This window comes from Miscanthus floridulus, chromosome 17 (assembly GCF_019320115.1).
Source record: "Miscanthus floridulus cultivar M001 chromosome 17, ASM1932011v1, whole genome shotgun sequence".
Classification (NCBI taxonomy): Eukaryota; Viridiplantae; Streptophyta; class Magnoliopsida; order Poales; family Poaceae; genus Miscanthus; species Miscanthus floridulus.
Genome location: NC_089596.1, coordinates 61,086,671 through 61,106,528, shown reverse-complemented (window position 1 = coordinate 61,106,528; position 19,858 = coordinate 61,086,671). Strand labels below are relative to the sequence as shown.

Genomic DNA, 19,858 nt, shown 5'->3' with positions numbered 1-19,858 from the left:
TCGTGTTTTAGGACTTCTTATCAATGGTTATCATTTACTGATGAATTATTGTAAGTTGACTTGTAATCTTGTAACTGTTTCTGATTTGATACCAGGTAAGATCACGATCTGAATTTTCAGAAGATGAGTTGCTATCCTTGGTGGTAATGAAGGTAGCTATATTTGGCAAACAGTTTTTGTTGAGCAACATTTCTGTCCTGTTGTCATGATAATTGAATTTTAAATTATTCTTTGTGACTCTCAGAATGGTAAAAAGGTTGTTTGTGGAACTCCAAGTGGAGCGCTCTTATTATATTCATGGGGATACTTTAAAGATTGCAGGTAACCGTATTTTCATCACACAACACTAACTGCTGAAATAAAATAGCACAAAGATAAAACTTCATTGACGAAACTTATCTTATCTAATGCTATATGTATAGTACGTCCTCTGTTCTAAATTATAGTTTACTTTGGCTATGTCCTAAGTCAAACTAACTTTGATCAATTTTTTAGAAAAATATAGTAACATATACAAGCTAAATGCATTATCAAAACATATTTCATGAAGAAGTTAATTAAACTAATTTGATGTTGTAGATGTTGAAGGGCGGGCCTGGTGCAAGCGGTAGAGTCTTACCGCCTGTGACCGGAAGGTCCCGGGTTCGAGTCGCGGTCTCCTCGCATTGCACAGGCGAGGGTAAGGCTTGCCACTGACACCCTTCCCCAGACCCCGCACAGAGCAGGAGCTCTCTGCACTGGGTACGCCCTTTTTTTTATGTTGTAGATGTTGGTGTTTTTTTTATAAACTTGGTCAAAGTTAAAAAAATTTGTTTTAGGACAAACCAAACTGACCTATAATTTGGAACGAGGGAACCCCATCATTTCATCAACATAGTTCTCTGGATGCGGCGTTCCCTAATATTTTGATTTGATGCTTATAAACATTGCTTGTATGTTTCCAACAACCAACAACCAACAACAAAGCCTTTAAGTCCCAAACAAGTTGGGGTAGGCTAGAGTTGAAACCCAACAGAAACAATCAAGGTTCAGGCACGTGAATAGCTGTCTTCCAAGCACTCCTATCTAAGGCTAAGTCTTTAGGTATATTCCATCCTTTCAAGTCTCCTTTTATTGCCTCTACCCAAGTCAACTTCGGTCTTCCTCTACCTCTCTTCACGTTACTATCCTGACTTAGGATTCCACTACGCACTGGTGCATCTGGAGGTCTCCGTTGCACATGTCCAAACCATCTCAACCGGTGTTGGACAAGCTTTTCTTCAATTGGCGCTACCCCTAATCTCTCACGTATATCATCGTTCCGAACTCGATCCCTTCTTGTATGACCGCAAATCCAACGCAACATACGCATTTCCGCGACACTTAGCTGTTGAATATGTCGTCTTTTCGTAGGCCAACATTCTGCACCATACAACATAGCAGGTCTAATCGCCGTCCTATAAAACTTGTCTTTTAGCTTCTGTGGTACCCTTTTGTCACATAGGACACCAGACGCTTGCCGCCACTTCATCCACCCTGCTTTGATTCTATGGCTAACATCTTCATCAATATCCCCGTCCCTCTGTAGCATTGATCCTAAATATCGAAAAGTATCCTTCATAGGCACTACTTGACCTTCCAAACTAACATCTTCCTCCTCTCGAGTAGTAGTGCCGAAGTCACATCTCATATACTCAGTTTTAGTTCTACTAAGTCTAAAACCTTTGGACTCCAAAGTCTCCCGCCATAACTCCAGTTTCTGATTCACTCCTGTCCGGCTTTCATCAACTAGCACTACATCGTCCGCGAAAAGCATACACAAAGGGATGTCCCCTTGTATGTCCCTTGTGACCTCATCCATCACTAAAGCAAACAAATAAGGGCTCAAAGCTGACCCTTGATGTAGTCCTATCCTAATCGGGAAGTCATCCGTGTCTCCATCACTTGTTCGAACTCTAGTCACAACATTGTTGTACATGTCCTTAATGAGCCCGACATACTTCGTTGGGACTTTATGTTTGTCCAAAGCCCACCACATAACATTCCTTGGTATTTTATCATAAGCCTTCTCCAAGTCAATAAAAACCATGTGTAGGTCCTTCTTCTTCTCCCTATACCGCTCCATAACTTGTCTTATTAAGAAAATGGCTTCCATGGTTGACCTTTCGGGCATGAAACCAAATTGGTTCATAGAGACCCGCGTTATTGCTCTCAAGCGATGCTCGATAACTCTCTCCCATAGCTTCATAGTATGGCTCATCAACTTAATTCCCCGGTAATTTATACAACTTTGAATATCCCCTTTATTCTTGTAGACCGGTACCAATATACTTCTCCTCCACTCATCAGGCATCTTGTTCGATCGAAAAATATGGTTGAACAGCTTGGTTAACCATACTACAACTATGTCCCCGAGGCATCTCCACACCTCGATTGGGATACCATCCGGTCTCATCGCCGCCTCTCTGACCTCAGATTCTTGGATTCCCCGCACAAAGCGCCTATTGGTGTCATCAAAAGAGTCATCCAACTGAAAGGTTGTGTCCATATTTTCACCATTGAACAATTTGTCAAAATACTCTTGCCATCGATGTCGGATCTCATCCTCCTTTACCAAGAGATGCTCCCTTTCATCCTTAATGCACTTAACTTGGTTGAAGTCCCGTGTCTTTCTCTCACGAACCCTAGCCATCCTATAAATGTCCTTCTCTCCTTCCTTCGTACTCAAATGTTGGTAAAGATCCTCGTACGCTCTACCCTTTGCCACACTTACAGCTCGCTTTGCAGTCTTCTTTGCCACCTTGTACTTCTCTATGTTGTCCGCACTCCTATCATGGTACAAGAGTCTATAGCATTCTTTCTTCTCCTTAATAGCCCTTTGGACTTCCTCGTTCCACCACCAAGTATCTTTAGCCTCGCGTCCCATTCCTTTGGTTACTCCACACACCTCTGAGGCTACCTTCCGAATGTTGGTTGCCATCTTGTCCCACATATTGTTTATGTCGTCTTCTTCCTTCCAAGAGCCCTCTTTGATAACCCTTTCCCTAAATACCTCTGACGTCTCCCCTTTCAGTTTCCACCACTTTATTCTTTCAATCTTAGCTTGTTTATCCCTACGGGCACGCACCTGAAAACGAAAATCTGCCACCAAAAGCTTATATTGAGAAACAACACACTCCCCTGGTATCACCTTGCAATCCAAGCATGCTCGTTTGTCCTTTCTTCTTGCGAGGACAAAGTCAATCTGGTTACAGTGTTGTCCGCTACTGAAGGTCACTAGATGAGATTCTCTCTTTCTAAAGAAAGTGTTGGCTATCATCAGGTCAAAAGCTACCGCGAAGTCCAGAACTTCCTCCCCCTCCTGATTCCTACTACCATACCCAAAACCTCCATGAACTGCCTCGAAACCTGCGCTTGTAGTACCTACATGTCCATTAAGATCTCCTCCTATAAAAAGCTTCTCACTACTAGGTATAGCTCTAACCAGGCCATCTAAGTCTTCCCAGAACTGTCTCTTAACACTCTCGTCGAGGCCTACTTGGGGGGCATACGCACTAATTACGTTCAATACCATATCACCAACGACAAGCTTGACTAAGATAATCCTATCTCCTCGCCTTCTCACTCCCACCACACCATTCTTGAGGCTCTTATCAATCAAAACTCTTACTCCATTTCTATTCGCGACTGTCCCTGTGTACCAAAGCTTGAAACCTGTATTGTCCATCTCCTTTGCCTTCTGACCCTTCCATTTAGTCTCTTGAACGCATAATATATTTACACGCCTCCTAGTCGCGGTATCAACTAATTCTCTTAACTTACCTGTAAGTGACCCTACATTCCAACTACCTAAACGGATCCTAGTTGGTTCGACTAGCTTCCTTACCCTTCGCACCCGTCGACTCTGATGCGAAGACCCTTGCTCATTTTTCACTACACTCGGGCACCGATGTAGCGCGCCACTAAGGAAGCGACGACCCGATCCTTGGTTACTTGACACCATGCCCAGATCACGACACGGCGCGTCACGGGGGTGACGACCCGGCCCTTGCCCATTTAACACCATACCCGGGTTCCGATATGGCGCGTCGCTAAGAGGGTTACGCCCCAACGATTTTCTTTCGGGTTTCATCTCCATTTAAGTGGCTAAGTTTTTACATTGGCTCGCCACGCCTAACACAACCCTCCTCCTTTACCAGGACTTGGGACCTGCTATGCTGGGACACCAAAGGCGCCCCACCATAGGCGGAGTTATTGCTTGTATGTTTCCTACCAATATTTTTTCTCTAATCATCATTGTTACTATCATTGGTGGGACCAATTTTGTGAGGGTTTAGCCTAGTGCTTACCTATGTATCTAGTTATCTACTTAGCTATTTACTACTCACTGTCTAGCTGTTTTCAGGTGCCTTAGCATCCAAGCTAGCATCTACTTTATGCACTAGAATATGCTGTAGTAGTTGAGAACTTCTTGTATCCCAAGCTTGCTATTCCTATATAATGCAATCAAGCAACTAAGTGCCAAGCTGCCCTCTGGCAGGAGAAATTCCACTTGTCTAGCTACTTGCAACAATTGGTATCAGAGCCTGGTTAGGAGAGAGCAGAGGCCATGTCCACCTCCAGCGAGCGCGCCCTGAGAGCAGCAGCAGCCGCCGCAGCCACCAACATAGGCGGAGGAGTGGTGGTCAATCTTGGCGCCGATCGCGTTGAGCACCTGGCCGCGGTAGAGGCCGCAACCGCGCAGGCGATCGAGGCAACCAGGCAGGCAGCGGCCAACACGGCCGCCGCACTACGCGCGGAGTTGGAGTGGCAGCCTAGGGAGCTGTCACGGAGCCCGGTGCGCCGCCGAATCCCATCGCCATCTCCGGAGCGCCGTCGGGGACGCGGAGGCCGTCGCGGGTCGCCAGCGGCCGTCAAGACGGTGTACAAGGACTCCGGCACGGGGACGCCATGGTCGATGCTGACGAAGACCAACTACCACGAGTGGAGCCTGCTCATGAAGGTGAAGATGCAGGCACGCCAGCTCTGGGACGCCATCGAGTACGGTGACCTCCCGTACCATGACGATCAGCGCGCGCTCGAGGCCATCATCGCTAGGGTACCACTGGAGATGGGCGCACCACTTGCGGACAAGGCGACGGCCAAGGAGGCATGGGACTCCATCGTCGCGGCGTGCATCGGCGTCGACCTCGTCCGTCGCGCCACGCTGCAGCGGCTGCGCATGGAGTGGGAGAACCTCGCCTTCCGTCCCGGTGAGCATGTCGAGGACTTCACCCTCCACCTCTCCGCGCTGAAGCAGCAGATGGCCTGCCACGGTGACAAGGACCTCGACAAGGAGCAGGCGGTGGAGAAGCTTCTACGTGCGGCACCGAAGAAGTACGCCCAGCTGAAGATCGCGATCGAGACCCTCCTCGACTTCCAGGACCTCACCATCGAAGAGGTCGCCGAAAGGCTGAAGATGGTGGACGATCTCGAGGAAGAACCGTGGCGGCCATGGCAAGCGGGGCAACCGTGGCGGCGGTGGGCAAGGAGGAAAGGCTAGTGGCGCCGGCGGCGAACGCAAGGTGAACCACGACGATACCTGCCTCAACTGCCATCACGGCGGCCACTGTGCGAAGGATTGCCCTCAGCCTCGACGCGAGCGTGGCGGCGCGGCGCATCTCGCGGAGGCGGATGATGACGAGGTGGCTCTATTTCTCGCCCACGACTTCCTGGAGCTGGAAACAGAGGACATCCTCTGCTCCAAGGCCGACTCCAACCTCGACATCGACGAACCCCGGGCTCGTGCGTTCCTCAAAACCGGCTCCGGCGAGGACAAGTTGGATGGCTGGTACCTCGACAGCGGCGCTACCCACCACATGACCGGCCATCGCGAGCTCTTCTCCGACCTCGACACCTCTATTCGTGGCTCGGTGCAGTTCGGCAACGCGTCTAGGGTGGAGATTCACGGCGGCGGCTCGATCGTGTTCCAAGCCAAGACCGGCGAGCACCGAGTCCTGCACGGTGTCTACTTCATCCTGGCGCTGCGCAACTCCATCATGAGCCTCGGCCAGCTCGATGAGGGCGGGTCCAAGGTGGAGATCGACAAGGGCGTCCTACACATCTGGGATCGCCGCGGGCGCCTCCTCGCCAAGGTGAACCGCGGGTGTCGGTGTCTCGGACCGGGAGGTCCTCAACCAACTAGTGAATTTATCCTGCGTGTTTCCGATTCTAGATGGTGATGCAAAGAGACACAAGGTTTATACTGGTTCGAGCAATTCGAGCCCTACGTCCAGTTTGAGAGATCGATCTTGTATTCCTTGCACCGAAATGCTTGTAGTAGGGGGTTACAAGCTAGGTGAGGGAGGGAACCAGTCCCAGGTCTCGGCGAGGTATGATGTGGGCTGCTTGAGACGTTGCTCTCACGCGGCAGAGAAATGTGTGTGTTACCGGGCCTTGTTCTTTGTGAGTGCCTCTCCCCTAGAAATAGCCCAAGTCATTTCCTTTTATAGTTTGAAGGGAGGACAAGGGTAGTACATGAGCTAACTATACGGCGTCGTGCAAACAGAGGCGGCGTGTCCGAGCCCTGTGGCCTGTTCCTGTGGCGGCGTAGTCGTCGGAGTGGTCCGTCCTTGGAGCACTGGGGCGGCGTGCTGGTCACATCCGATTCTGTGCGTCATGGGAGCTCCAGGGCTGCCTCGGAGTGGGTGCGGCGGTCAGCGTGCGAGTCGCTGTGGACTGACTGTGCGCGAGGCCGAGGCTCGGTCGGTGCCGAGGCTGCACCGCAGTGGGGGGTCTCGGCAGACACGAATCCCGAGATAGCCGAGACCCTGGTGCATAGTGCCGAGGCCCGGAGAGAGCGGTTGATCTGGTGTGCTGGCTCGGAGGCAGTGATGACCCGGGCCAGGCTGTCCATGTCGTGTTGTTTTCGAGGCGGGGATCGCGGGGCACAGTGTAGTGCGGGCGCTGATCGTGGGCACAGCGTCAGAATACAGTGACCGGTAATCCCCGCCGTGCCCTGTCTCAGCTGGTATGGCGCTGATGCGACCTCACGTCCCGTCGGCCATTCCGCGGTGTCGAGCCGTCGTCCGGCTGAGATTGCGGGAGTGGTTAACGTATTAATGGGACATGACGTGCTGTCTGGAAGATCGGTCAAGGCGGGGGCGACGGGCTATGGACAAGCCGGCCTCGAGCGATACGGAGAATGAGGCCTCGCGTGAGACGGAGATTGGGCTCCTTGCCGAGGCCTTCCGTGAGAGGCCTCGCGCGAGGCGGAAATTGCGTCAGGATGCCGAGACCTCCCGTGAGAGGCCTGAGGCGATGCGGAGAGCCGGGTGGGCTCGGACGGGCTGGTTATGAGCCCATGGCTTACCCTCTAACTTTGCCGTTGATGGGATTTTAGTGCCCCTTTTGGTGTACGCTCGGGGTACCCCGTTTTATGGTACCCGACAGTAGCCCCCGAGCCTCAGGGAGGGTGAGTGCATTCTCCCTGAGGGTTTATCGAGACTTGGTTTGCAGTCGCTCCCGTAGGGATTGTGTTTTGTTTCTTGAGGTTTCGGTGGGTGCGCGCGAGCGCACCCGCCGGGTGTAGCCCCCGAGGCCCTAGAGGAGTGGAGTTACTCCTCCAGGGGCTTTTTTCGTTTTCGTGTTTGAGTGAGGAGTTTTTATCGTATTTGCCGAGCCCACAAGTGCGAGTTCGGGTCGCGGGGGTCTCGGCGAGGATGCAGGAAGAGCCCTCTAGCCTCCGCACGGAGCGAGAGGTCCGTCAGGGGTTCCCCTGGCTTTTGGTATGACCCTCACGCTTCCTTTTCGCTTGGAAGGAGGGGTGGAATGTGCCAGGCTACCCTCGATGGGCACGAGCGTTGGCACTTCCGGTGAGCTGTTATCGGGTGAGTCCGAGTGGAGGCCCGTGCCCCGTTCGCTAGGGGACGGCTAGCGGTCCAGAGACACACTCCAAGAGTACCAGAGGGTTTCTCTAGTGGTTGCCGAGGCCGTTCGCTGGGCCTCGGTGGCTCGGTGCCTCCCTACGGTGGGATCCCATTCGGAGACTTCCCTGCCGGTCTCGGACACGACTTAGGACGCCCCGAGCGATTGTTCGCTCGGGCCTCGGCCATTCGTAGGCTCACCCCAAAGTCGTCCTTGACTCTGTTGTCCTGGGGCGGCTGTCGAAACCTCTGGGGGCCCAGCCTTCGAACCCCTGGACCGTAACGGGCTCGGTGCCCTTTATCGTATTCGTAACGAAACTTCTAGCGCGGACTTAGATCGTTTGTCTTTGTCTAGGGTGCAGGAGGAGCCCTCGAGCCTCCGCCTGGAGCAAGAGGACGGTCAGGGGTCCCCTGGCTTTTTTATTCGACCCTCACATATCATTTTCGTTCGGACGGAGGGTTTGTTTGCCGAGCCCATTCGGGTGCGAGCCGGAGCCGCTGGGTCTCGACAGGGTTGCAGGAAGAGCCTCCTAGCCTCTGCACGGGGCGAGAGGGCCGTCGGGAGCTCCCCTGGCTTTTTATACGCCCCTCGCGCTTGAGGGTTTGTTTGCCGAGGCCCCTTTGGGCGCGAGCCTTGGTCGCGGGGTCTCGGCGAGGTTGCAGGAAGGGCTCCCTAGCCTCCGCACGGAGCAGAGGGCCGTCAGGAGCTCCCCTGGCTTTTTGTACGACCCTCGCGCTTCCTTTTCGCTCGAAAGGAGGGGTTGTTTTGTCGAGCCCCCTCGAGTGCGAACCGGGGTCGCTAGGTCTCGTCAAGATTGCAGGAAGAGCCCTCTAGCCTCTGCACGGGGCGAGAGGTCCGTCGGGGGTTCCCCTGACTTTTTTGTACGACCCTCACGCTTCCTTTTCGCTCGGAAGGAGGGGTGGAATGTGCCAGGCTACCCTCGGTGGGCACGAGCGTTGGCACTTCCGGTGAGCTGTTATCGGGTAAGTCCGAGTGGAGGCCCGTGTCTCGTTCGCTAGGGGACGGCTAGCGGTCCAGAGACACACTCCAAGAGTACCAGAGGATTTCTCTAGTGGGTGCCGAGGCCGTTTGCTGGGCCTCGGTGGCTCGATGCCTCCCTACGGTGGGATCCCATTCAGAGACCTTCCTACCGGTCTCGAACACGACTTAGGGCGTTCCAAGCGCTTCGCTTGCTTGGGCCTCAGCCCTGTATAGGCTCGCCCGCAGTCGTCCCTGACTCTGTTGTCCTGGGGCGGCTGTCGAAACCCCTTGGGGCCCAGCCTTCGAACCCCTGGACCGTAATAGGCTCAGAGCCTGGTTCCTTCATCTGAAAGGAATAGGTCGGGGGGATATCTTCCCCATTGGCTCGACAGCGGGTGGCGCGCCTTTTGAGGCGGTTTCCTGGGGAGGCAAAACGACCCCTGCTGTCGTAGTGGCCGAGCGTGACGTGGTGGATGGGACGTAACTGTTCCCGCAATTAATGAGAGAAGTGGGCGCGTGGGCGGCAAAATCGGCTCGTGGTTAACTGCGCCGGATCGGGGGAAACTTCCCCGATTTCATCGCCCGTTCGTTTCGCCTTCCCCCTGCATAAATACTCGAAGAGTCTCGCCCCTCCTCACCTTACCTTGCCTGCGTTAGCTCTGCCTCCATCGAGCCGTCGCTAGAGCAGCGGGTGCCGGGAAGAAGAGGGGAGAAGAGCGAGCCAGGGAGAAAGCGAGAAAAAGCGAGAGCGTGGGAGAGAGAAAAACTCACCGCCGCATCCGATCCCTCCATCGCACTCATGGCCGGCGACATTGTTGTTGTCGAGGCGGACCCCTGGGATCCTTCCGATGTCACCGTGGAGACGCTCCAGTCGCTCGTCGACGGCGGACTCCTTTGTCCGGTGACGGACCCCAACAGGCCGGAGTGGATCGCTCCGTACGGCGAGCCAGAGCCGAGGCCTCGTGACGGCTACGTCGTGAGCTTCGTCTCCTTTCACGAGCGCGGCCTCGGCGTTCCGGCGGATCGGTTCATGCGGGCGCTCCCGCACTACTATGGCGTGGAGCTCCACAACTTCAACCCCAACTCCATCGCACAGGCGGCCATCTTCGTTGCCGTCTGCGAGGGGTACTTGGGGATTGCTCCCCATTGGGAGTTGTGGCTCCATCTATTCCGGGCGGGGCACACCACTAAGCCGACGGGCACGTCGGGTACGAGGAAAGCGACGAGGGCCGGCGGCTGCACTCTCCAAGTGCGCCAGGACCGCCAGCACCTCTATATCCCGGCCCAGCTCGCGTCATCCAATCGCCGGTGGTACACGAGCTGGTTCTACCTTCGTAACGATGACGGAGGACTTTCCCCCTACACTGGGCGGATTGAGGGGAGCTGCCCGGAGAGGTGGAAGTACGGCGTCCCGAAGGACGACCAACCCAAGCTGCAGCCGCTTCTGGAGGGGCTGGAGAGGCTACGGGGCCGTGGCCTTATCGTGGCTGTGGTCGTGGCTGCCTTCCACCGCCGGAGGGTGCTGCCGCTGATGGCTCGGCGGCGGCGGCTGTTCGAGATGAAGCCGGGTGAGCCCATTGAGGGCATCCGGATGTCCGCCTCCGCCCTTTCCGACGAGGAAATTCTTCGTCGGGTGGGGGAGACGGTAGAGGCGAAGCTGAGGGGCGGCAACTTGACCCCCATCGCGATGCGACCGTCACGGGGGTTCCTCTCGCTGGTAAGTCGTGCGCCGCTGTAGCCCCCAAGTATTCCCCGCTTCTTCTTACTTCTTGTTCCCTTATGCGCGTTCGCCGTTCCTGCAGGGGATGAGGGACGTGCGCGCCTCTCCGCCGCCTGTTCCTGAGGACGCGAGGCGGCGGGCGATCAACCGGGCGCACGCCGATGCGTAGAAAAAACGGAAAGACGCCAAGGTGGCGAAGCGCACGAAGAAGATCCTCTCGCGCGAGGAGTTGGACAAGCGCCGCCGTCAACAAAGGAAGGATGGTCTCCCGTTGGAGGAATCCCCGTCGCCGTCGCTGTCGACGGAGGCCTCGGACGGGGATGACGAGGGCGAGGTGGGGCGAGGTCCCCTAGACCATCTCCCTGACGTAGTGGAGGTGGTGCCCGGGGCGTTGGCAAGCAGCCCGGCACTCCCGGGAGGAGGAGAAGCGGACCCGGGGTCGGCGATTGCCCGCTCCGGGGCCGAGGCCGACACGCCCGGGGCGCGGGCGTTGGGCAAACGCGCCGTCAGCTCGGTGGGCTCGACGGCGATGGTGGAACAAGTGGCGGCAGAGGCGACGCAACCGCCCCCGCAGAGGACCGACGGGGCGCCGGGGTCCTTTGAGGACCGGTCGGCGCCGATGGACACGGAGGCGATGCCTCTGCCGTCGCCACCGCCTTTGCGGACGAGGGTCACCGTGGCGAAGCGGTTGCCACCCCGTTCGAGGTAGGTGTATTTTTGGTGGGGTCGCAGTGCCTTCCGTTCGCTCTTTGGTCTCGTGCTGACCCTGTAGGTGATTTTTCCTTAGTCGGAAGTGGCCTGCGGACGAGCTTCCCTTGGCGCCCCTTAAGGCGCTCAAGGTGAGCCCCGGCTCCTCCGCCCACTGGGTGGCGGAGGCACAAGCCGCTATACAACGCGGCGCGGCGTCGGCGAGGGCCGACCCGAAGGAGCCGACCACCCAAGGAGGGGCTGCCGAGGCGACCCCGACACAGACGGGGGTGGAGTGCTTCCGCCCGCGAGGGCGAGGCTCACGAGTCGGATGGGGCCGGGGTGCCCTTGGTTGCCGAGGCCCCCGGGGTCTCCGAGGCTGAGGCGACGGAGGCCGGGGCGCCCAAGACCGCTGAGACCGCAGCGGCGGCGGTCGGTGTTTCTGCGACCACCGAGGCCACGATGGCGGAGGCCGGAGCCCCCGAGACCGTCGAGGCCATAATTGTGGAGGCCGGAGCCCCCGAGATCGCCAAGGCCGACGTGATGGCGGCGAGGCCGTCTGTCCAGGACGCGGAGATGAAGGCGGCGAAGGCCTCGGTGGCGCCCTTGGTTCAGGGCCCGCCGTTGTTACGAGAGAGCGCTCGGGAGGCGGAGGTCTATCCGATCTCCTCCGACGATACTTCCCGGGCGCGGGAGGTGGTCGACGCCGAGGAGACCGGCGCCGTGGAACAGCCGGCTCCGATCTTGGGCGAGGGAAGCTCGGCCCTCGTGCGGGCGCGACCCGAGCCTCGCGGGTGGGATCACCCGCGGGTACTGTGGCGGAGCCGGGACGACCCTGAGGGGGAGCCTCTGTTCGCCCTCGAGGACGCAGCCGAGGGCGGGCGCTGGGGCACCTTCGAGCAATACCGCCAGCTGGCGGAGCGGTCGCTACGGACGGCGCTGTCCATGGTGGCCGACGAACTGCCCGGAGTCGCCCAGGTTCGCGTTTTCTTTTCTCGCGCGACGTTGTCTTTTTCTGAGTTTTGTTGCAATCAATGACCCCTGTTCTGCTTCCCCAGGAGCTCGAGACCCGGTCCCTTGGGAAGTCGGTCTTTCTCCGGCGGGAGAGGGACGCCTGGGACCAGCTCCAGCTGCAAAAGGGCCTGCTTGCGGGTGCCAACGACCTTCTGGCGGCGCGGAGGTGGAGGACCTCCGCCTCCGTTGTGCCGACGCGAAGGTCGAGGCAGCCACGGCCCAGGAGCAGCTCACCCCTCTGGCGGTGCGGGTCAAGGAGTTGGAGGAGGAGCTCGCCCGCGCGGCCAGCGATCGGGATGCCTTCCGGGCTCGGCCACCGCTCTTGCGGGGCAGCTAGGGGCGGAACAGAACGCGCACCAGCTGACGAAAGGTGCCTTGGATGAGGCCCTTGCTGCAGCTGAGGCCTCGCAAACCGAGGCTGTGGTTTGGAGGGGGACGATCGAGGGTGAGTTTTAGTCCCCTTGTTTTGTTTTCTTTTCCTTATGTTCGCTCCCTAACTTCCTTGTGTGACGCAGAGCTGGGGAGTGAAGCTTCCAGGGCGGCCGAGGCTTCTCGGGTCGAGGCCCAGCGCTTGAAGGAGAAGGCCGAGGCCTGTCAGGTCGAGACCCGACGCTGGGAGCAGAAGGCCAAGGATGAGTTCCGTGGGCTTCCGCCCCCTAGTTTAGGTTGTTTTTTCCCTCGCTCAACCTCATTCCGTTTTCCGTGGTGCAGAGTCAGAGGCGGAGGTTACTCGGGCAGCCGAGGCTTCCAGCGCGGTGCAAACGGTGCTCGAGACCGAGATCGGGGAGCACGAGGCGCTGAAACGTGCCGCCCTTTCCGCCTGCGAGGCCTTGGAGGTCGAAGGGGTTCAGTCAGGCAGCTCCCTTGGGAGCCGTTTGATCGCGCTGAGCAGCCAGATGCGTGAGCGGCTCCGAGGAGCGTTGCACACGGGTGTCAAGCGCGCGTTGGCCGTCATCTCCTCTCACTACATTGGCGTCGACCTCCCGGCCATCAGTGATGGCTATGTCCTGCCTGATGATGACGAGGAGGCCGACGCGGCGGTCACGAAGCTGATGGAGGCGGCGGAAGGCCCTGGCACGGCGCTGGCAACGCTCGGTCACGAAGCTGATGGAGGCGGCGGAAGGCCCTGGCACGGCGCTGGCAACGCTCTTCGAAGAGGAGGTGGTCCCTCCCCTACCATCTGCCGATGCTGGAGGCCCTGAGCCTTGACCTGGGCCCAAGGGGCCATGTAAAAATAGAGTAGGAATTATCTTTGTATCGTAACGCTTGTGGCCGTCGAGGCCTTTCTTTTTGAAGTATTTGTGTTTCTTAGTTGTTTTCTCGTGTTTCCGAGCCTCTGCCCTCTGTTGCTTCTGAACAAATTTCTTTTGCAAAACACCTCCTTGGAGCCTAAGCCGTCCCTTGGGCGAGAGGTAGTGAGGGAGTGCCGTAGCCCGGAGGCGTAGGCCGTCTCGCGACTCTACCGGCCTCTTGCTTAGGAAAAAGACTTTGGTCCGAGGGGTTTTTACAACCGATTCGTCAGAGCGTGCTAGAGACTTGGCGTAGGAATTTTTTCGAAAAACGACTGAAGAATGGTGCGTGGGACTTAGGGAGAGTCCCCCATCTAGCCCCCGAGGGAGGCTTGGTTCTGCCGAGGCAGAGCCGAGTCTCTCTTACCGTGTTATCGTATTGCCGAGACCCACGATGGGCTCGGGGGGGGGGGGTTCTCGAAAAATTAGACCAACTAAAGAACGCTTTTTAGTTGTATTCCGAGAAATAATATATACAATGCTTGGAAATTTAAGGATAAAAGCGACGTAGCTGTTCTATGTTCCAAGCGTTGGTGAAGATTTCGTCCTTCTCGTTGGCCAGCTTGTAGGTCCCGGGCTTCAGTACTTGGGCGATGATGTACGGTCCTTCCCATGGCGGGGTCAACTTGTGGCGGCCCTTGTTGCTCTGTGTTAGCCTCAACACCAGGTCGCCTACCTTCAAGTCTCGGCCTCGGACGCGCCGTGCCTGATAGCGCCGTAGGGTCTGCTGGTATTTAGCCGAGTGTAGTAGCGCGACGTCTCGGGCTTCCTCCAGTTGATCGAGGGCGTCCTCTCGGGTGGTGCGGTTACTTTGTTCGTTATAGGCTTGTAGCCTTGGGGAACCATATTCCAAGTCAGTGGGGAGGATGTCCTCGGCCCTATAGACCAGGAAGAAAGGCGTGAACCCCGTGGCTCGGCTTGGAGTGTTCCTCAGGCTCCAGATGACTGATGGGAGTTCGGCGAGCCATTTCCTGCCAAACTTTTTCAACCGGTTGTAAATTCTTGGCTTGAGGCCTTGTAGGATCATGCCGTTGGCACGTTCTACTTGGCCGTTGGTCCTTGGGTGTCCTACGGCCGACCAGGCCACACGGATGTGGTGGTCGTCGCAAAACGTCAGGAACTTTTTGCCGGTGAACTGTGTCCCGTTGTCGGTGATGATGGTGTTAGGAACCCCAAACCTGTGGATAATGTCAGTGAAGAACAACACTGTCGGCTCGGATTTGATTCGATTGATCGGACGAGCCTCGATCCATTTGGAGAACTTGTCGTTTGATACCAGTAGATGGGTGTAGCCTCCGGGGGCCTTTTGCAGAGGCTCGACCATGTCGAGCCCCCTTACGGCAAACGGCCACGTGATGGGGATGGTTTGGAGGGCCAGGGCCGGGAGATGTGTTTGTCGAGCATAGTACTGATATCCTTCGCAGGAGCGTACTAGCTTGGTGGCGTCGGCGACCGCCGTCGGTCAGTAAAACCCTTGGCGGAAAGCATTTCCTACGAGCGTCCGAGGCGCTGCATGGTGCCCGCAGGCGCCTGCGTGCAAGTCCCAAAGCAGGGCTCGGCCCGCCTCGGCAGTGATACATCGTTGGAGGACACCAGAGGGACTTCGCTTGTACAATTCGTCATTGCAGAGGACGTAAGTCTTGGCTCGGCGCGCAAGCCGTCGGGCTTCGGTTCTGTCGCTAGGAAGCTCCCCCCGATCAAGCCAATCGAGGAACGGGATTCGCCAATCCGCGTCCTGGTCGGTCTGCGGAGGCTCGGTGTTGACTTCCATGACCTTGGGCTCGATCGAGGGGGTCTCGGCAGTAGAGGGGGTGTCGAGCCTCGCCGTGGTTTCCACAGGTGGGCCCTCCTCCGTTACCAAGGTGTAGTCAATGGAAGGTTTGTGAAGGTCCCTGGCAAATACGTTTGGGGGACCGGAGCCCGTGCCGAGGCCATCTTTGCCAGTTCGTCGGCGGCCTCGTTGTACTTCCGCGCGATGTGGTTTAGTTCGAGACCATCGAACTTGTCTTCTAGGCGACGTACCAACTTGCAGTAAGCCTCCATTTTGGGGTCGAGGCAATTTGACTCCTTCATGACTTGATCGACGACGAGCTGCGAGTCGCCCCGGACGTTGAGACGCCGTACCCCAAGTTCGATGGCGACTTGCAAGCCGTTGACGAGGGCCTCGTACTCGGCCACGTTGTTGGAGGCGGCGAAGTGGAGCCGCACCATGTAGCGCATGTGTACTCCGAGGGGCGAGACGAAGAAGAGTCCCGCGCCTGCCCCGGTCTTCATCAGAGACCCGTCGAAGTACATGGTCCAGTATTCTGTCTGGACTTGGGCAGGTGGTAATTGGGTGTCGGTCCACTCAGCCACAAAATCGGCCAAGACCTGAGACTTAATCGCTTTCCGAGGCGCAAAAGTCAAGGTTTCCCCCATAAGCTCGACGGCCCACTTGGCTATCCTGCCTGAGGCCTCCCGGTTATGGACTATCTCTCCCAAGGGGAAAGACGATACCACGGTCACTGGGTGAGACTCGAAGTAGTGACGTAGCTTGCGCCGGGCCAGGACTACGGCGTAGACCAGCTTCTGGATGTGGGGGTAACGCGTTTTGGTCTCGGAGAGCACTTCGCTGATGAAGTAAACAGGTCGTTGGGTAGGTAGAGCATGCCCCTCTTCCTGCCTTTCTACTACTACGGCAGCGCTGACCATTTGGGTCGTTGCGGCGACGTAGAGTAAGAGGGCCTCGTCCCTGGCTGGGGGTACCAGGACGGGAGGATTTGTGAGCAGCGCTTTGAGTCTGTCGAGGGCTTCTTCGGCCTCGGGGGTCCAAGAAAAACGCTCGGATTTTCTCAAGAGTCGGTACAGAGGCAAGCCTTTTTTGGCGAGGCGCGAGATGAAGCGGCTCAAGGCCGCAAGGCATCCCATGACCCTCTGTACTCCCTTGAGGTCTCTGATTGGTCCTATGCTGGTTATGGCCGAGACCTTCTCTAGGTTGGCTTCGATGCCGCGTTCCGAGACTATGAATCCCAAGAGCATGCCTCGGGGGACCCCGAACACACACTTCTCGGGATTGAGCTTGATGCCCTTCTCTCTAAGGCATTTGAAGGCTATCCTTAAGTCGTCGACCAGATCCTCGGCCTTTCTGGTCTTGACCACGATGTCGTCCACATAGGCCTCGACGGTCCGCTCAATGTGATCGCCAAAGACCTGGGTCATGCACCGCTGGTACGTGGCCCCTGCGTTTTATGAGGCCGAAAGGCATAGTCACGTAGCAGTACATGCCGAACGGGGTGATGAAAGAAGTCGCAAGCTGGTCGGATTCTTTTATCTTGATTTGATGGTAACCAGAATACGCATCAAGGAAAGACAGGGTCTCGCACCCCGCGGTGGAGTCAACGATTTGATCGATTCGGGGTAATGGAAAGAGGACTTTTGGACATGCTTTATTCAAACCGGTATAGTCTACACACATCCTCCATTTCCCATTTTTCTTCCTAAATAACACGGGGTTGGCCAACCACTCTGGGTGGGACACTTCCTTGATGAACCTGGCCGTCAAGAGTTTCTGCACCTCCTCGCCGATGGCCCTACGCTTTTCCTCGTCGAATCGGCGCAGGCGTTGCTTCACCGGTCTAGAGCCGGCCCGGATGTCCAAGGCGTGCTCGGCGACCTCCCTCGGTATGCCCGGCATGTCCGAGGGACTCCATGCGAACATGTCGGCATTCGCACGGAGGAAGTCGACGAGCACGGCCTCCTATTTGATGTCGAGTGTGGCGCTGATCCTTAGTGCCCGATCGTCGGGGCAGGCGGGGTCGACCGGGACGAGCTTGATGGCCTCCGCGGGTTCGAATGCCCCTGCGCGACGCTTGGAGTCAGGCGCCTCGCCACTGAGTTGATCGAGGTTGGCGATGAGGGTCTCGGCCTCGGCGAGAGCCTCGGCGTACTCGATGCACTCGACGTCGCAGTCGTATGCATGTTCGTACGTGGACTCATTCGTGATGATACCGCTGGGGCCTGGCATCTTGAGCTTGAGGTAGGTATAGTTGGGGACTGCCATGAACTTGGCGTAGCACGGCCGCCCCAGGATGGCGTGGTAGGTTCCCCTGAACCCGACCACCTCGAAGGTAAGAACCTCCTTGCGGTAGTTGAAGGGGGTGCCAAAGCAGACGGGAAGGTCGATGCGCTCGAGGGGTCGCGTGCGCTTCCCTGGCACAATGCCGTGGAAAGGTGCGGTGTCGCCTCGGAGCCTCGACTGGTCGATCTCCAAGAGATCCAGGGTATTGGCGTAGAGGATATTGAGGCCGCTGCCTCCGTCCATCAAGACCTTGGTGCGTCGGGTGTTGCCGATGATCGGGTCGACAACAAGTGGGTACTGCCCGGGATTCGGAACATGGTTGGGCTGGTCGTCTCGATCAAAGGTGATCGCCTCCCGAGACCAGTCGAGGTACCGGGGAGTGGCCACTCTGACCGAGAAGACCTCTCGGCGTTCCCTCTTTCACTGCCGCGTCGTAAGGCACACCGAGGGTCCGCCGAAGATCATGAAGGCGTTGTGTACCTCGGGGAACCCGTCGTCCTTGTCGTCGTCCCGGTCGCCGGCGCCCTTCTGCTTGGCGTCGTCGTCGGGGAGCCCAAGCCTGGCGTAGTAACGCCGCAGCATGGAGCAATCCTCGAGGGCGTGCTTGACCGGGCCTTGGTGGTAAGGGCAGGGCTTCTTAAGCATGTCGTCGAAAGGTCTGGGACCCCTGGGGCCTCAGGGATTCTTGCGTTCTGCGGCCGCGACCATATCGGCCTCGAGGACGGCCCGCTTCCCCTGGCGATCCTTCTTCTTTCTTTTGGGGAGGTGGGGAGCCGAGGCCTCGGGGGCCTCATCCCTCCGCTTCCCCTTGGCGTCATCCTTGGGGAAGATGGCCCCTACAGCCTCCTCGCCTGAGGCGAAGTTGGTGGCGATGTCGAGGAGCGCGGCGGCCGAGCGCGGCACGTTCCGGCCCAATTCTCGGACCAAGTCTCGGCAGGTGGTGCCAGAGAGAAAAGCCTGGACGATCTCTGAGTCGCCGACGCTGGGCAACTCGGTACACTGTTTAGAGAAGCGCCGGATGAAGTCTCGGAGTAACTCGTCTGGTTTCTGGCGACAGCTCTTAAGGTCGCAGGAGTTTCCAGGGCGTACGTATGTGCCCTGGAAATTCCCGACGAAGATCTGAACCAAGTCGCGCCAGTCGTGGATCTGAGAGGGAGGAAGGTGCTCAAGCCAGGCTCGCGCCGAGTCTGACAAGAGCAGGGGGAGGTTGCGGATGATGAGCAGGTCATCGTCGGCGCCGCCTAGCTGACAAGCCAGGCGGTAATCAGCGAGCCAGAGCTCGGGGTTGGTCTCACCGCTATACTTTGTGAGGTTGGCTGGCTGGCGCAACCGGGCTGGAAACTGAGCGTTGCGGATGGCTCTGCTGAAGACTCGGGGGCCAGGTGGTTCAGGAGAAGGACTGCGGTCTTCCTCACTGTCATAACGGCAGCCCCGATGCGGATGGTAGCCTCGGGCGGGCCCCTCACTGTCGTGGCGTCGTCGTCGGCCGACCACCTCGTGGTCACCCTACGCCTCACGTCGGTTATCGAGGCGGTCGTGGACCGGGGGGACCCTATTGATTGCCGGCACCCGAGCGGGCTCGGGACGAACCGCGGCCTCCCTATTCTGTCGGTGTGGTGCTGAGGGGAGGTCCGAGGCGGCTCCGCGCCGCCGAGAGGCGGAACTCTCTGCCTGTTGCACCGCGGCGGTCTCAAGGAGATCCCGGAGCTCACCGCGGACCCTTCGTCCCTCCGTGGTGGAGGGCTCGGGCATCGCGCGCACTAGCATTGCCGTAGCCGCGACATTCTGGCTAGCGCGATTGAAGATTGGGGGACGATCGTCCCCTTCGTCGTCGTTGATGCGGTGGTGTACGTCGCGAGCCCGTCGCCGGGCTCCTCCGCCGTCACCGCGGCCTTGCTGCTCCTGCTCGAGAGTGCTTCGGAGCTGTTGCAGAAGGAGTCGATCTTGCTCGACCTTGGCCTAAAGCTCGCGGAGTTGTTCCAGGTCCGGGCGCCGGAATTGTCCGAGGGCAAAGTTCTCATTCCGTGCTGCGGGTGGGACAATGCGCGAAGGCGTAGCATCGCCCGTTCCCTGATGAAGCGGAGTGCGATTGTCTGCCCCGTCGTCCTCGTCGCCCGTGCTTGGCATCCCAAGTCCGACGTGGAAGCACTCACGAGTGGGATCGTAAGTACCTTCACCGTCAGAATCGGAGTAGCCAAAGCAATAATCGCTTGCGGCCAAGAAGCG

The 19,858-nt window shown here is 57.7% G+C and overlaps 2 protein-coding genes across 2 annotated transcripts in view; one reads left to right on the top strand and one right to left on the bottom strand.

The window, feature by feature from the left end:
• Positions 1-19,858, top strand: part of LOC136516829 (WD repeat-containing protein 55-like) — a 34,709-nt gene that overhangs the window by 2,047 nt on the left and 12,804 nt on the right. Inside the window, exons 8-9 of the mRNA XM_066510320.1 lie at positions 96-152; positions 245-321. Of these exons, the coding sequence (XP_066366417.1) occupies positions 96-152; positions 245-321 (134 nt within the window). The remainder of the gene's footprint in view (positions 1-95; positions 153-244; positions 322-19,858) is intronic.
• On the bottom strand, positions 16,862-17,875 carry LOC136516251 (uncharacterized). Its single transcript, XM_066509611.1, has one exon. The coding sequence runs from the start codon at positions 17,873-17,875 to the stop codon at positions 17,312-17,314; it is 564 nt and encodes a 187-aa protein (XP_066365708.1). The 3' UTR covers positions 16,862-17,311.

What these genes read in the sequence shown, in the direction of transcription:
- LOC136516251 (XM_066509611.1), bottom strand. Translation starts at nt 17,875, where the DNA reads ATGGACGGAGGCAGCGGCCTCAATATCCTCTACGCCAATACCCTGGAT.